At 37.1% G+C, this 16,539-nt stretch overlaps 1 protein-coding gene across 1 annotated transcript in view; it reads right to left on the bottom strand.

Annotated features, from left to right (window-relative positions):
* AGMO (alkylglycerol monooxygenase) overlaps positions 1-16,539 on the bottom strand; it is a 165,967-nt gene that overhangs the window by 58,801 nt on the left and 90,627 nt on the right. The window contains exons 11-12 of the mRNA XM_069860355.1: positions 9,991-10,073; positions 8,644-8,749 (exon numbers count right to left, since the gene is read on the bottom strand). Of these exons, the coding sequence (XP_069716456.1) occupies positions 8,644-8,749; positions 9,991-10,073 (189 nt within the window). The remainder of the gene's footprint in view (positions 1-8,643; positions 8,750-9,990; positions 10,074-16,539) is intronic.

The following is a 16,539-nucleotide window of genomic DNA, read 5'->3' as shown; positions in this document are numbered from 1 at the left end:
CCTGTAAAGTTTGAATTTTACAGTATTGCAGGGGTGGGATCACAGAGGCAACTTATCATTCAATTCCCTTACAAAGGAAGTAATAAAAGGAGTTTTGGATAATGCACAGATCCTCCCTACATTCTACCCTTATCCTAGCCCTCTCCCAGATCATTAGAGCTACCTTTTGGACCAGCTGTGCCCTGCATGGACTTGGAGAGGGTCTGTCGAGTCTGCCTTCACCCCCACATCATTTTCTTGCAGTCCACTTTTAAACTGGCTAATATTTGAAAGTGCATACTCTGCCTACCAAGACTACTGTTGTCTTTGATAATACACTTTACAGTCACTAGTCTTCAAGTCTTTCCCCCAGAGAAGACCACACCTTGGACTGAAGGCAAAAGTTTGACCACTCTTAACTGAAATTTCCTTCAAACAACTAGACAACTGGCAAAAAACCTACATTTATTTGTTTTGAAAGGTATTAAGCATAGCTTCAGTTTCTTAGCAATTAAGCTATTGACATGGTTCCCTTTCAACTACTATTTTCAAAAGATTATTTGCATTCTAAGGACTCTGTCTAAGCTAAAAGGCAGAACTGTTTGTGTGCAGACAAATGTTTGAAAATCAGAATATTTGCTGCTAAATCTATTACAGGTTCTCTGAAATTACTGGCTCATATATCCAAATACGCACAGTCTAACACATGCAGATTTTACAGTTGCAATATGCTTTTGTGTAGAGTTTAATAATATGGATTACTGCACATTACAAAGCAAAATAAAATCATAAATGCCATGCAATTTGATCTACACAAAGATAAAACAGCAGAGGATATAAAGTAGTTTGTTGGGCAGATTTTATGTGGACTGTCCAGGAAAGATGGACCAGTTTTGATTGCATGTTGCTTTCACAGCTATTGTTTTTGTTAGTTTTGCAATTTGATGCTTTTGATTTTTATTTTATGTTAATAAGCTGTGAAAGCCACAGTTTACAAAGCCAACATCACCCCCACTCCCCCTCACCCCTGCCCTGGATCAACTGAAGATCCTATTTTCCTCTTTCTTAATTCTTTACTATCCACGGGTGGAGCTGTCAATTTTACATCACTGGAAGGATCGGATTTGATTCATCTAGTGGACTGAGACTTAGTAAATACTTGAAAGGTGATAACTAACCCGAAAAGATACTCAAAAATATCAAGTTAAGATGGCATTGATTTATATAAATGTTAAGGCTATAAAACTATATTTGTACTATCACAGCTTTTAATCAGAGTAATACTGTATAAATTGACATCAAGGTGGGGAAAAAGTTATATAAGAATATAATGGGCTATTATTTAAATGTGTTTCTTGTTCATTGACAGCTGTGCACAACATATACATGTAAAACTGACTTCTTTCCCACCCCTCCATAGATGAACCCAGCTCTCCTTCAAGCTATGGAAGATCTTTTCCAAGATCTTCATGGAGCCTCTACTGAGAATTTGTTACTCCAAAATTATTTCTTTCAAGTGAGCTACCTTTGAATAATGTATAATGATACAAAAAATCAGGGTGTGAAAAAACTGATCTGAATCTCAGGCCCTTATATTCTACCAATACCAAAGGTATCAAAAATAGGCAGTGTTTGCTTTTTTAATATCCAGTTTTCCTCTGCTAATGGACAGCATCTTACTTCCAACAGCAAGGTCTTTGTATAGTCACTCAGAACAAACACCATCTAATCTCTCTCTCCTCTTGGAATTAGAGACTAGATGATTTTATCAAACAATTTATTTCTTGAAATATGTCATTTCAAGATTCATGAACTTACAGCAAGTTGATGACTTTTGATTTTATTTCAAATGGAGAAGTCTGAGATGGTTTTGTTTTGGGCACTACGTTCTTCTGGTGTCTGATTAATCTTATTTCATAATGGAGGGGAAAAAATGAAGAGGTTTTGGTTTTTTTGGTAAGTTTTATTTTATTTTGATTTGGTAAGCAAAACAGAAAATAAAGTTTTTGTACTGTGCTCTCTGTTTCTTGAGTTGATAGGGCAGAGCCCATTGAGCAATGCTGGTCTGAACACTCCAGCAGAGATATGAGTCTTTACTGAGGAATTTGAATATTTGGAACATTGATAAGATAAAATATGTTCAGTACTATGTAATAAAAGGGAGGAGAAAAAGAAAAGGAGAAGAGGGAAAAACGGATAATTATAAATTGGACCCTTGTATTTAGAAAAGTCTCAAATATTTTTTAGTGTTTTTAAAATTAAAAATATGTAAAAGCATATGACACCTTTTGTCAGCCAACTGCACATTTGAGACTTCTATCCAGAGGGTATGGCAAATTCTAGCCAGTTATACTCTACTTTTTTACAACTTAAGGTCTTCTCAGTTGTTCACATCTTGGTAATATGTTTTTTTGTTCAGCTTGCAAGTCTGACAGTCGATTTCCTGGGTTTTACACATATCATGGTAGGCCGATGCACTTTAATAAGCCTTGGATAACCCCAAAAGCTAATTACCATGCATACATGTAGTATAGAGGATACATTTGGAATTGATTTGGTTTATGTAAGCATTTTCATTAAAAGCAAAAGCGGCCCAACAAGATATTAGAGTTATCTGCCCTAAGATTTTATAATCTAAACTGTTTGCAGATAAAGGAAAATGGATATAAGTACAGAGAGATGAAAATATAAATCAATGCAGTTAATGGCCAGAATCTGTTTATTAACATCCTGCTTAACCACCACTTTTAACTGTCTCCCAATATCTGACTGTTCTTTGTAGTCAACTTACATGAAGCCAACAAGAATAGAATCATACATATATACAGATTTATAAGTCATAAGCAGATGTGTGATGACTTCAGGTAATAGATGAAACATAGCATTGTTTTCTCCATAAAATCTAAAATGCTCAAACTAAACCCTGGCATTTTCAGGTCTGTATTAGCTTCCAGTCAGCAAAATAAACAACCTATTCCAGCCATTTCATGGGCTAAACATGAAGACAAACCAAACTAATTCTGTCAGGACAGATGTGATCACTCCCAGACTCTATAGGGGGTTGCTGCATTATTTTGTCTTAGTTTTAAGTGATAACTAGAGTTTATATGTACTTATTCCCCCTAACACCTATTTTCAACTTTTAAACATACTAAGTGTTTTGTGTATACTGCATTTGGGAATCTGTTGTTCACACAGCATTTGCTAGTCTTTCATCAGGCAACTTTTATCTGGCATTAGCAGGAAAAGGAAATTTTTAAATGTTCTCTTTGCTTTGCATAATATCCAAATATAAAAATAAATATAGCTTGCTGCTTTCTCTACATTCCCTCTCTCTAAACATCATCACAGAACTTACACAGAACGATGATATAGCAGGGCAATAATAAAACAAATCACAGCACAGATAATAGTTTGATTTTATCTTATTGATCTATTGCTCACTTTAGGCAAAAGGTACTAGCTGGTTAGAATTTAGCATGGAATTCTGTGGGTCATACACAGGCACCCTATTCTAGTTTTCACAGACACTATGTTCTGCTCACTGTTACAGAAGTGCGAAGGGACATTTATGGAAAGAAAAAAAATCTTGTTAAGGAAGAAAAAAATCTTCATCTCCCTTGCAAGATGCATAAATTGGATAACCCAAGACTGCACGTCTTCTTTACATTTGGGTTTTCTCTATTTACATCTTGTGAGACAAAAAGAAAATAAAATAAAAAATGCTTTAAACACTAGGCGGGTTCTTTGTGGTCACCTTGAAACTGCCAAACCCAGATTTATTCCACATCTGAAATAGTCAGCTTAATTAAAGCTGTCATCTCCTAAAGTCTAATTCAATCCCTCTGCCTGTCACACTGAGCATAAAATTCAAACTAAGCCATCTGCCTTCATGGTCTTTGGAACACAGGTACCGTTTTCCTCTTTAAGATTAGGACAATTCCTACCAGTTGCAATAGTTTTGGTGGCAGACTATCTGATTTTAGAACACTAATTTTGCATATCAGATTGTCCTAAAGAACATATACATGCAGGTAAGCTTCACAGACTAAAGACGTAAGGCTAGTCCACTGAGCTTACACACGCATCAAGCATGCACTCCAGGGTGCTCGGCACAGGCGGGTGATGCAGTCTGATAAATGCAGAATGTCTCTACTGCTTCTCTCCAAGCCACATGCACGAATGGGAAATCTCAGCAAGTAAGATAGCATCTTTCATTCAGGGTGCAGCCATCGTTCATGTTACCTTTGCCTTTGACACTTGAAGATTGCAATGTCCTTCACACTATATGTTTAAATTGACTTTGAACATAAAATATATGAGTGTAAACTGATCAGCAAGTACTGGCTCCGTCAAGTATAGGAAACATGAGTCTGTTCCAACTGCCTTTGTATCTCTCTTACAGAATCCATATGGCATTGGGTCTGTGTCCCTGCCTCTCACCCTCACGTATGCCAGTGCTGCGTGTGTTGTGATGCAGACTTGCCTCTGGGCTTACATAGATGACTAACACGGCAAAAAAGTCATTCTTCTAGTACTCTTTCACTTAAAGTAGTTTTTTTAAGATCGTTAAAGGGAGGTAATTACTCTACAGATAAGTTTTCCAAGCAGTACTACCTCTGCAGAAGAAATCCAGATCTGAAACATATATATGCACTTGTGCATTAACAAAAAAAAAAAAGTCAGTTAATACTCTAGTACTGGAATGGCAATTACAGAGAGAAACATCAGCCCATTGTGGAGTATCTCAGTTGTCACCAGGGATTAATATTGGTGAAGCAATTCACTGGTATGGAGATTTCTATTATTATCCATATGTTGTTATGATGTAGAAAAGAATGCAGTTTGATGGGGTTTGTAGCATTACTGGCTTTCAGGAAAACTATGCTTTGACTTAGGAATCAAACCAGTCTGCAGTGCAAACCACTAACAACATGTGTGAAAAGGCTCAGTTTCATTTTTTACAAAGACACCGTCAGATGCATAACTGAAGTTTAATAATTTCATTTGTCACGGTCATTATCTTTAAAATGCAAACAATGTGTACCGATACAAGCCAATCACTAACTGCTTTGGTCTAAGAAGGGTCAGAAAATAAAATTTACAACTATCAATGTGGGTGCTGACAGAACAAAACAGAGGATTTCCGATAGTATACATTTATATGTATTTTCTATCTTTAGAGTACCACCTTTGCTTCATCTTTGACTGCATGCTGCTGATTTCTATTAAGTGTGACTACCTCCTTGTCTTGTCAAGCAATTAAAGTGACAAAAGTAATAGTTAAAACTATAGCAAGCAGACTGTAGCTTGCATTCTATTACAACCACTCTATATGGCCTAATAATTACAAGGTAATTGAAAAGATCCTGATAATAAACCACCAGTTTACTTTTTCAGACAAAATAAATATATAAGCCAATTCAGACTTCATTTTAATGACACATTAGATGGTTTCCAACTTGTCTTGATTTTTGTTTTATTTTATGATTGTAAATAAACCCTGGAAAATTCCTTCCTCCATTTTACCACCTGAAACTGCAGCTGTTGGCTGACACTATCAAAGCCTCGCAATTCCGAACTCACGTGCAAATCTCATCAAGTGCAGACACTTCTAATTGATTCCAGAAGTTTTTCTTTTGCTATGATCAGTGGGCAGAAAAAGAATAATGAGCAGCTTTTAAGGAGAGGGGGAGGGTGTTGAGCTCAGGGAGTGGAGATTTTAAAAGCTCCATCTTGGCTGCTCTGCCAGAAATGCACAGCAATTTTGCGGTCAATTGGCCAGAGCATCTGGAACTATACATCATCCTCTTTAGTTGATGGTGGTGAAGCTGACTCTCAAACTGGCTAAGTCTAAAATCAGTAATGACTCTGCTGTCACACCACAGTGGAAACTAACTTAATCTACTGCTAGTTTTTACTGTGACTTTTTCTAAGGGACATTATTCCCCTTTGGGCAGTTGTCAAGAATATTAAAAGTCCAGTCTCTGGGCTACACTGCACAGTATAGTGGACTTTTCCAAATGAAGCTAACATGGAAAATACAGATTACAACTCATGTTTGTTAAATTCCATGTGTGTTGACAAGACTTTTTATCACAAGGCAGTAGAATTTCCTTCCATCTCCAGCTTAATTTCTAAAATACATTTAAAATACACTAGCCAACCTAGTCAGGGCACAGAGGCTACATAAATGCTGAGGTCATAAATCATAGCACAGGGCATGGGACTTTCACCTTAGCGGAAACCAAATATTGGATATACTGCTCTTTGAAATGTGGCACACGTGATCAAGGAAAAACACGACAAAGTAGAAAACTATCGTTGATGTGGCAATAAGTTCTTATGAGTAAGTGTTTGCTTAAAGTCAGTACTCTTAAGTCAGTATTCCAGTGATGGTAAATTACACTAAGAAACAAGTGAGGTAACAGCAAGCCTGCATATGATGAAAGGAGAAATAAGTAGTGTGGTAATAGATCACATTAAGAGGGACTGCTGTGGAATGCAAATCATTTCTTTAATAAAGAGATATTATATATTTTATCCAGACAAATTAGCTGATACACTCATAAGAAATACCAGAACTGAATCAAAGATCAGAGAAGCAGTCCATTTGGTAGAGAATACTGTCTCAAAAAGTGTTTGGAACAGCTGCATCATACAAGTATAGATGCCCTGAAGGAGTGAACAAACAACTTGAACACAGCAAAGTTAATTTCTGCCTTCATTAGTTAAGAGCTGAATTATACGCTACAGTACAAGACTTCATGTATCTTCCAAAGTTAGTTACATTTCTAATGCACCACATGCCTAAACCAAGTTATTAATTTAAAATATCACACAAAATATCACACATGTACAGAACCTCTCTTTTTCTTTCTTTTCCCTAACAAAAGTTGTCCTAGATTTTTGTCCTTCCTATCTGTAAACTAATAGATGTCTGCCAATGCCAGGCAGCTCAGGAAGTTGCAGGGCAGGAGGAGTCTGAGTAAAGAGATTTACTTTCAGATATAATGCCTTAGCTTAAACAAAGGTAAAAGATAAACAAGCAAATCAAGACAGACATCTGTATTCCCTCCTCCAGCTTTTCCTCGTTCCTAGTCCCTTTAAAAGTCTTTAAAAGTCTTTCTCAGTACTGAGTTGCAGCCACTACAACAGTTGGTGAAAATATTTAAGGCAAGTTCCAACAAGACGTCAATGGCTCTCATTTCTACTTGCTCCTCATTAGTACGACTGTCAAATAACAGCCAGTGCTTGACCAAAATCAGCTCATGGAATATGCTGGCTGATGCCAAACCGGAGCAGTTGGATGGAAACACTTTGAAGAGGTGAACCATCATCACAGATTTATTTTCACATATCGTGCCTGCTGAACTGTCACATAACTGAACACACAAGCAATGCTTTCTCCTACCTCCAGGTAGTTAGGAGACTCCAGGCCTAGTGTGACAGAAAACGATTTGGCTTTAGTAATAAACATGATCATCACATTACACAGGCATGAAGTAATCAGCCTAAAGAAAACTAACTAGTATAGGATGTGGCAGCACGGCTCCCCAAGCAGACACAAATTAAATCCTCAGTTTACTGTCTATAACCAGTCAAGTATATCTCTGCCCCTATCATCAAGGTTTCTCAATTGTCGCACCCAAGAAACAATTTGATAAAGATCTAAAAATATCTTAAAACTTCATAATTTTTGTCTTAAGAACAAACTCCAAATCACAGACAAAACCCTTCCTGCTTCTTTCACCTAAACTTCCATAGGAAATGCAAACAGCACAAGGAACAGAAAATGCTTGTTGAGAATGCACGGTTCTACCTCCCACAAGAAAAAAAAGGTCACTTTTCAAACTCTGATAACTTCAGATTATTGTCTTGTTTGGACAAGGAAAGGATCCCCCAGGAATACATCTTGGAAGGACTGCAAATACAACAGCAGAGAGAGAAATATCTAAGTAATCAGAAAAATAACATGATTTTCATAGGGAACCAAGGCTGGTAACACGCAGTTTCAAAGCATGAATAGATCCAATGCTGTACTTACTAGACTGTGGACAGAATTAACTGCAATCTTGAGATTGTAGCTTTAGCAAAAGCAGAAATCCTTCTTTCTTACAAACCTGTAGCTTCACCCTACTTCAGCTTTTCCTGAGCCTCAGCATCAGGAACTTTTCTTGCCTTACAATAAGTTGCATCACTTATCTGAAGAGAAATCTTCAGCTGCATAAGGCAGACAAGCTGGCAAACCCAATTAGATGGGTGGTGGGAGTAAAAGGCTGGAGCCAGAGGGCAGGATTGCTCCTCCTTCTATAATTGCAATCGTTAGCTGCTTTTCTTCACACTCACCTGAGCTAATTTAATGGCAAAATGGGAAAGGTTCACTCCTTTTTTTCCTTTGCTCTTCTCTCTCACTGCTCCCCCAATTCTCTCTCATTTCTTCTGTATTTTCCCTCTAGCTTTCATGCAAAAGGCCTCCCTCCCATGCAGTAGTTCTGATAATTGTCATCTTCTAGTGAGCCAAACACAATCATTTTCAGTTTATATCAACTACTTTTCCTAGTTAAGAGTACCCTGCAAATAGATGTTTAGTGTTTATACTTTTTCTAAAAAGATAAAAAATTCAGAGTCATCAGCACATGCATTTCAAAACAAACGTCTTACCTCATATGCATAGCCCATGGAAAAAAACTGACTCCTGAAATACCCAAGTTTGTACACACCTATGAAGACCAAGCAGCGGATGATTTCCAAAATTCCTGCTTTGGGTCTAGAAATGGAAAGTAATTCAGATTAATGTCCATAATTTCTTCTTTCTTAACTTCAGTGAAAAAGATAACGTAGAAATAGACGGTGATGTCCTGCACTTAAACCATGTCATCTTTCTTAACTGTACAGTTAAGGTTTTATAGTACACACCTTACATAGACTTATAACACTGAATTTGCTGAGGGGCAGAATATATATATTCACAAGCTGTTTATGAGCTCTCCAAAATGCAGCTCTATATGCCGCTATTGTCCTTTGATCTCAAAAAATTCAACAGCAAAATTCTAAAAATTGCTACATGAGTAGATCAGAATCTTTTCATCGTTCTATTTCTGTAATTTTTCACAAATTCACACTATTAACTCTGTAAGTTATACACATCTATGGCATATGGACAAATTTTTCACCATCTTGAAATAAAATGCTCAGTCCATACAAGTGAAAGGTTTTCCTTTGTGAAAACATAATGAACAGCAGGTGCAAAGCAGAACTAGACTTCAATCTCAAAGGAAGCTTCTATTCCACATTTCTGCTCTGGCAGGGCAAATATCTTCTTTGTAAGACACTGTAGCTGCTAGTTACTGTTCTGTAGGTTCATGGTGCCTGTACGAACTGCTTCCATAGTGTGTGTCTCATTGGGCTGGTGTATTCAAGATCCAGTTTGAGCTGAATCCACACTGATTTGATTTAATTTAGTCTATACCATCCTTCACAATATTTTGTGTCTACTCTGAGCTAGACCGTTTTCTTTTCATAAACCATCACTATATCTGACACCTACAGCATCCTACACTATGGTCGGACTCAATGATCCGGTGGGTCTCTTCCAACCTGGTGATTCTATGATATGATTCTATGATACGATACACAGGACTGACACCATACGGTCGCTGTCTGAGCTTTAACAGCCTTGGGACAGCCGGCAGGTCTCACTGGTTTGCCAGCATTCCAGGTCCAGAGATGGGGACCAAATAAATGTAAGCACAGAGAGTGACACAAATAAGCCATCTTGTAACTTTTCTGCAAGGGACAATATAAATATAGCCACTAACTGCTATGGGAACACTCCTGGATTCAGGTGCAGGCCACTCATGTATTATTTTCTGTTCAACAGACAGCAACATGTGTGTCCGAAGGTATCAATATTTCTTTATCAACATAATTGCTGAAACATTTGAGATTCCCATATAATGACAAATAATGTAGAATGAGAGAAGAAGAAAAAAGTTGTTTGTATCTTACCTGTTCTCCATAAGAAGTCCAAAAGAAGTTACGGAGAGAATGATAAAGCAAATTCTCAGGAGAACAGTTCCCTGTGACAACATCTGTTATGAAGCAGACAAAGAATTAATTTGTGTTAATTTTCTGAAGAGAAAAGTAGCTTAAGCTTCCTCAGTGATGTGTCTGCTTTTAAAGTCATAAGTTGCTTTAAATTTTAGAACAATAATATCTGCTCTGGATAGCACACTTATCTGGAGTAACCACCTTTACAGTTGTTTCTTTAATGCTGTATTTCCAAAATAATGTTTAAGATATTCCCTTCTGCACTATATATTTGCCTGAAGTTACTTGCTTTCCTTATGCCTTTACCCAACAGCACAAAAAAATATTTCTAGATAAAAATCCCAGAAGCTCTGTTCTTTTCATTCATCTTAGGTTACCAGATCTTTACAATAGTCACCTACGAATCCCAACGGATACCAAACCCAATACATTAGTGAGAATAAGAATTCACATGACATGACAATATGACCATATTCAAGAAGAAACAAAATTAATGTTGTCACTTCATGACAACTTCAAATTTGCTTCCAAATTCAGCAAAACTTTTCAACTTATACCATTAATTTAATTAGACTTAAAATCTTTTAAACATTAACATGTGTGTTAGTAAGTAGATGTATAGCAGCATGAGGATTTATGTCTTTAAAATTTAGATTGAAATGATATAAATAAATCTCAGGAAAACAGAAATTATTTTCATTGTTAAGTTTGATTTTTTTCTCTTCATTTATTAAATATTTTTGTATTCTTCATAGCTGCCTTTGGAAATCAAATATTTAATCAGTTTTCTTGTCCCCTCCCTGACTTCCTTTCAAATATTAGCTTTGAAAAGCCTTTGTTTTTTCATTAAAAAATAAAACAAACCAAAAACCAAAAACAATTGTAGTGGATCTGGCTGAGTTATAGGAATCCATTCAGCTTCATTAGAACAGCATCTTGCATTTAAGTTTTAAAGCATTGGAAAAAATAAAAATCTCTGAACGTCTGCCCTGATTTCAATAAATTCCACTCAGTGACGTGCCCACCTTCCTTCAGTGGTGGCCCCTACCCCTTGAGGAGATCTAAGGTGTCTGTGAGCGGGGGAGGCCCCAGGAGGATATTCTCAAGTTTTACAGCTGCGTGAACTTAAAGCGCCCGTGTGTGCGAAACACATCAAACCACACACTTAGACTGAGCCGCTTTCTGTCGGTTTACAAAAGAATCACAAACACCTACTTAGATATCCTTACCAAACAGTTATTGAACAAAGAAAACGCAATCCCAGCAAGGAGCGAGCAGCCTCGCTGGTTTACAAGCCAGATCACCCTGCTCACGAGTGACACCTGTCAAGCCGCTCTGCGGATTTACACCAGGAGAGATCAAAATCATTATTGCATTGCTGACTTTCCAATCTGCTCCGTCCCTCCTTATTATAAACTTACAAAACCTCAGACTGATGATAACCATCATAATTTAATTATATGTAGGCCCCAAGAAAGAATATTCTTAACACTTTTCTTACACTTTTACCTTAGGCGTCTGCTATCAGCTATCACAGGAGACAGACTATTGAGTTAGATATTTAACTCTGGGGGAACTTAATATAGGAGTTACGTGTTGAGATCTCACTTAAGTCAAGAAAGCAAAAAATACTCTAAGGGGTTTAAATCCTTTATGAGGGTTTGTATCACTTAGAATACTTCTGAAAATTCCAGATACAAGTTTTAAATTTTGTTAACAAAAGATTAAATTGAGTGCACTCTTTTTGAAAATTTCAGTTTCTAGAATCCAAAATTCTCACAACTATCTTAAATTTAAATGACTTTCCATTGTTAATATGAAGCAATTTGTTTTGAAGTAATACATTTTTTCAACTGAGATTTTTCTTTATAAATGTCAGGCACAGATTCTATTTAAGTTCAATAAAATCAGTAGTTCTTAAACTGCCCATCTAGCCATAGTTAGTTCAGTTCCCAATCCAGCTTCTTGTGGAAAGTGGGTCATACAAAAATTCAAGAAGTGAGCAAAGGAAAAGATAATCTGGCACAGGCATAAGGGCACTCACACATACATTTCTCAGAAATGCTATGATATATTTTTCAATGATCATTACTTGACAAATAAAGGAGTTTTCCAGGGAACTAGGACTAGTATCCAAGACTTTCCTTCTTAGACATTGTCCTCAATTTTAAGTTGGAGATCACACCTTTTTTTAAACCTTTCTAGCCAGGTGGGTCTGATTTTGCTTTATTTTCCCAGTGCAATGCACTAACTTCTACAGGCTGCCTTAAAAATGCTCCCACAGTGGCAGGGCACGATTCTGAGAAAAGCAATGTAAGGTTTTGTATCCCCCCGTAGGCAGGACAGGGAACTGAACATCAAATCCAAATGTGAAGCAATTAATGGAATTGCCAAATTACAGTTAATGGCTAAAATCACACTTTATGGAAAATGAATGAACTTGCAATGGTTTCGAGACAACAAGCATTAATATTTGTCTTCAGGGAGGATCCAGCAGTACTTGCTATGAATGAATGAGGGTGTCTCCAATTTCTAATTTAAAGGAGCTGCATGATCTCACCACACGTTTCTGCCCTCACGGTGTTTCTGAGCAGGGCAGCGTTAGACAACCAGTCTAAAGTGCTGGGCATATGGATTTCCATGCGATTCCAGTTTCAGAAAACTGAGGTGCTGATTAATTCTATCTTCCTTTAAGTACCTTTACTGCTGTGCCTAACAGCCTGTTATTAACTTAGGCTTTCTCTGCGGAGAAAGTGGAGAGAGAACACTTAACCACAACACTTTGAACACTAACTTCTTGCGGTCCAATATCTTCTGAGGCCCAAAACAAGAAGTACTGGAGGACTCTAAAGCGCAACCTGCAGATCACAGTCAATTGCAAAATCAACAGATCCACACCAATGAATGGCACGACTATGTAAACTACCCTTCAGTGTACATACATGCATCACATTCACATACACATTAAAAAAAAAATGCATTCCCTCAAGGACTGCGAAGAAATCTGTGGTGAAATACACCATTATGCCATTTGGGAATAAAAGCTCTCAGAGATCAAGCCATGTAGCATAAACTTTAACATTATTTGTTTGCGTCCCTAATTTTATACAGCTCCAGTGGCACAGTTACATGCTGCCTTGACTCCTTTATTTACTTTCAAACATGTATCACGCTATGAAGTGGATGCTGGCAGCTGAGGCATCTGTTTTCTAGGCATTACTCTACCAAAATCAACAAAATAGTCAGTGGGTTATGTCACTAAACTAAACATCATATATTAAATCTGCACAGTGCAAGTTGCACTGTGAAAAGAATGTGCCTTTTACACCTTCATTAGTGCTAGTGTCCTTCTTTCACTTAAATGTAATATGCATGGATGTATCTGTATAAAATAAATGAGCATTTATATACTGGATTATTTCTATAAACAGAGATGCCTGTGGGACCACAGCAGGTTCACCAATTACAAGTCAGCCACAACTTTGTAATGTGGTTATTGGCTACGACCAAACAGAAAATATTTCTGTTGGATTTTGATTTAATTGAAAGCTTTAAAACAACCTTGCAGCCTTAAAAAAAAAGAAGTGTGGGGATGTTACAGAATTTTGGAAGATGTTTACATGGGTTTGCAATTAACAGAATCCCACAGTTTTATTTTTGGGGTTTTTTTTAGTAATGAAAAAAAACCTAATTTCAATAAAGGAAATATGTTATTCCAAACATATATTCAGATGAACATTGAAATATTCCAAACATAACTTTTATATTCCATAAAAATCAGATTTTTTTATGACTTTTGAAAACTGACATGGATGCATTTTCTCATCTTGATGTGCTCCTTGTTTCAAAAGAACTCTGAAGGACAATGTCAGCACGTTTCATAAGTTAACAGATGCTGTGCTTTGATATATAAAGACACTTCTGACATTCAAATGAAGAATGCTAATACAGTGCTACGAAATTTGCATTGTTAGGTGTCTTTGTATGAATTTATTTTATCTTAGAAGTCTTAAGTGTAAATTCTTAGCAATGTTCCATATACAGTAAGTACTTGGTGATGTCCTGCTGTATGGATACATTAATTGTGTTCTCAACTTTCAAGAGATCCATCTTTCTACTTTTTGCCTAATTGAAACTGCTTGCCCATTCATAGCTTTATAAACACTGTAAATGTTACAGTATCTGTCAGCAATAAAAAAGACACTGCAAAATATGTTTAAGGTACACTTCACTTTGATTTATGTGATACATGCAGTTCTGGAGCTATGAGAGTTTTGCTTTTAATGTACTGCAGTTTTATACTCTTAGCACTCTCTCTGGGACTGATCCAAATCCCATTTCTTCAATGAGCTTTGGGTCGGATCTAGATGTGGAGAGCTCAGAAATAATTTTTATTCTCTGGATGTAGTGCAGATCACTGTACAGAAAATAAACACTGTATGCCTTCTCCTGTGGAAAATATGTATTTGTTCTTTCTTGTTTTGCTCTTTTCATAAGTTAAATGTAGGTCATTCAGAAGGTATATGGTTGCTCTTTATGTACAGAGAAATTTAACACTTCTACAGGGCATGAGACCAAACACTGAGCAACTGTAATCACTTGAGAAATGTAATAGCTGTGTGCTGTGTCTTTTAGCTATTATGAAATGGAACTTATACCTAAAAATGAGGAAAACAGTTAGCTTTCTCCATTTATGGAGTTATGCCATGGCTATGACATAATTCATAGGCAGACAGAACGTTCCAGTTGCATCCATCGACATTTCATAACTCAGTGTAGTGGAAAACTGATATTGAAGAAAGATTTTTGCCAAGTAAAGTTATTCATACACAAGCTTCCTTCTCATGACAGCTTCCCTGCTGTACTGAAGAGCAACGCTGGAACTCTGCCTTGGAACCAGCACTTTCTACACCCACGCTGAAGGTTTATGTCCCGAGATGAGGTGCTTCTAGTCCCCTGTGCTCTCCTTCTTATCCTTACTACCTTATTACCCTACAGTTTTATGCAGAGAATTTTCTAATTGTTTTTCTACAATATGTTCATAAACGGTGGATCTTGAGGATGTTTCCTCCATGACTCCAATAATTTAAGGATCATCTGGGTGCTTCCTTATTGCTTATTCTACAGAGCTGCAGGTAGCAGAGAAAATAATTTGGACCATCTATATTTCCTTCCAGGACCAGAAAAAGGCAAAAAAGGAGAAAAATCATGAGCAGATCCCTTACTTCATGTTGCTAAAAGCAATAGTAACGAAGTAAAAGACAAATAACCCAAATAAACGAAAATCCACAGTTTGATCCCTATACAAATATGACTGGCTGCTGGTATGTAGGAATCTAGAGGCATATCCAGAAAGTCTTGCAGAGGCTTTTCTCAATATTCTTTTATTGTATTCTAACACTGGCAGTCATGTATTCTGTGTATATTTTATACATTGGACGTATTTAAACTTACCTTTGGCTTAATTTCCTGTCCTCAGAAATTTCTTAGACTAGATTAAGCCTCAGATAGTTTAGTAATCTCTGAATTCCCTGCAGTTGCAATGTGACCATTTATAGAGGTGAACAGAATGTGGAGAATAACTTAATATTAGTCAGAAGTGTATGCCTGAGGTAGATTTTACATTATACAGGGAATGCAGTATAAAATACTTACTCTCTAAACTTTTCTGAAAAATTGCATCTTTCTACTGGTCTGATGTACTATTCAGAACACATCTAAACACAGAAGTTAAAAAAAAAAACCCAGAGCTGTAGCAGCTTGTGTATGTAGCCACATATCCCAAGAAATTATTGCAGTCCCTTCCCTGCCCTTCTTGCCCTGGAATGTAAGAGGAATGAGTGTAAAGACCAAAACATTAACGTTTGGACAAGGTTTCTAACAGCTTTGAAATGGCTTTATAGTCCTTCGGAATCCTTCACAGATGATCACCATCAGATACGAACAAGACACTTATTTTTAGAAATCTGTCCCTTGGCTGGATTCAGACCTGTTGGTTATGGGGGGACAGTAACCACCACCAGTCAATGGCCAGAGATCACCAGGCAAACATGCTGGGATGAGGCAATTCCAGAGGCAAGCAAAGGCTGAAGAACCCAGGGGGGCTTGGAACCCTGGCAGCAGGCTTGTGGCAATGTGGGTGACACAAACAAAAGAACAAGAATGCTCTTTAACCAAGGAGGTCTTAGAAAGGGTCTAAGAAGGCCAAAGGACATTTTATCAAATTGATAGACTTTTGTGCTGTTTTGTTAGGCCTTGGACTGATTCGTAGGAAGATTATATGCATTAAAATTATGCTTAATAACCAGAAGATTTTAGCTTGAGTTAAGTAGAAAGAGTTGTCAAGGAAGGAAGAATGAAATGGAGGTTGGAAGTAAGGAGGATGTGAAGCCATGGAAACAGTTAATGTCTTCTTGTATGTAGAGATGGCCTCATAGTTCACCTTCAGAGACCTCCAGGTATACGTGGAGGGAGTACATGATACTACCCGGGAGATCTCGTCAGCCC

Source organism: Phaenicophaeus curvirostris, chromosome 6 (genome assembly GCF_032191515.1).
Source record: "Phaenicophaeus curvirostris isolate KB17595 chromosome 6, BPBGC_Pcur_1.0, whole genome shotgun sequence".
Classification (NCBI taxonomy): domain Eukaryota; kingdom Metazoa; phylum Chordata; class Aves; order Cuculiformes; family Cuculidae; genus Phaenicophaeus; species Phaenicophaeus curvirostris.
The sequence above is the reverse complement of the archived record's forward strand: the minus strand, read 5'-3'. Positions and strand labels throughout refer to the sequence as shown.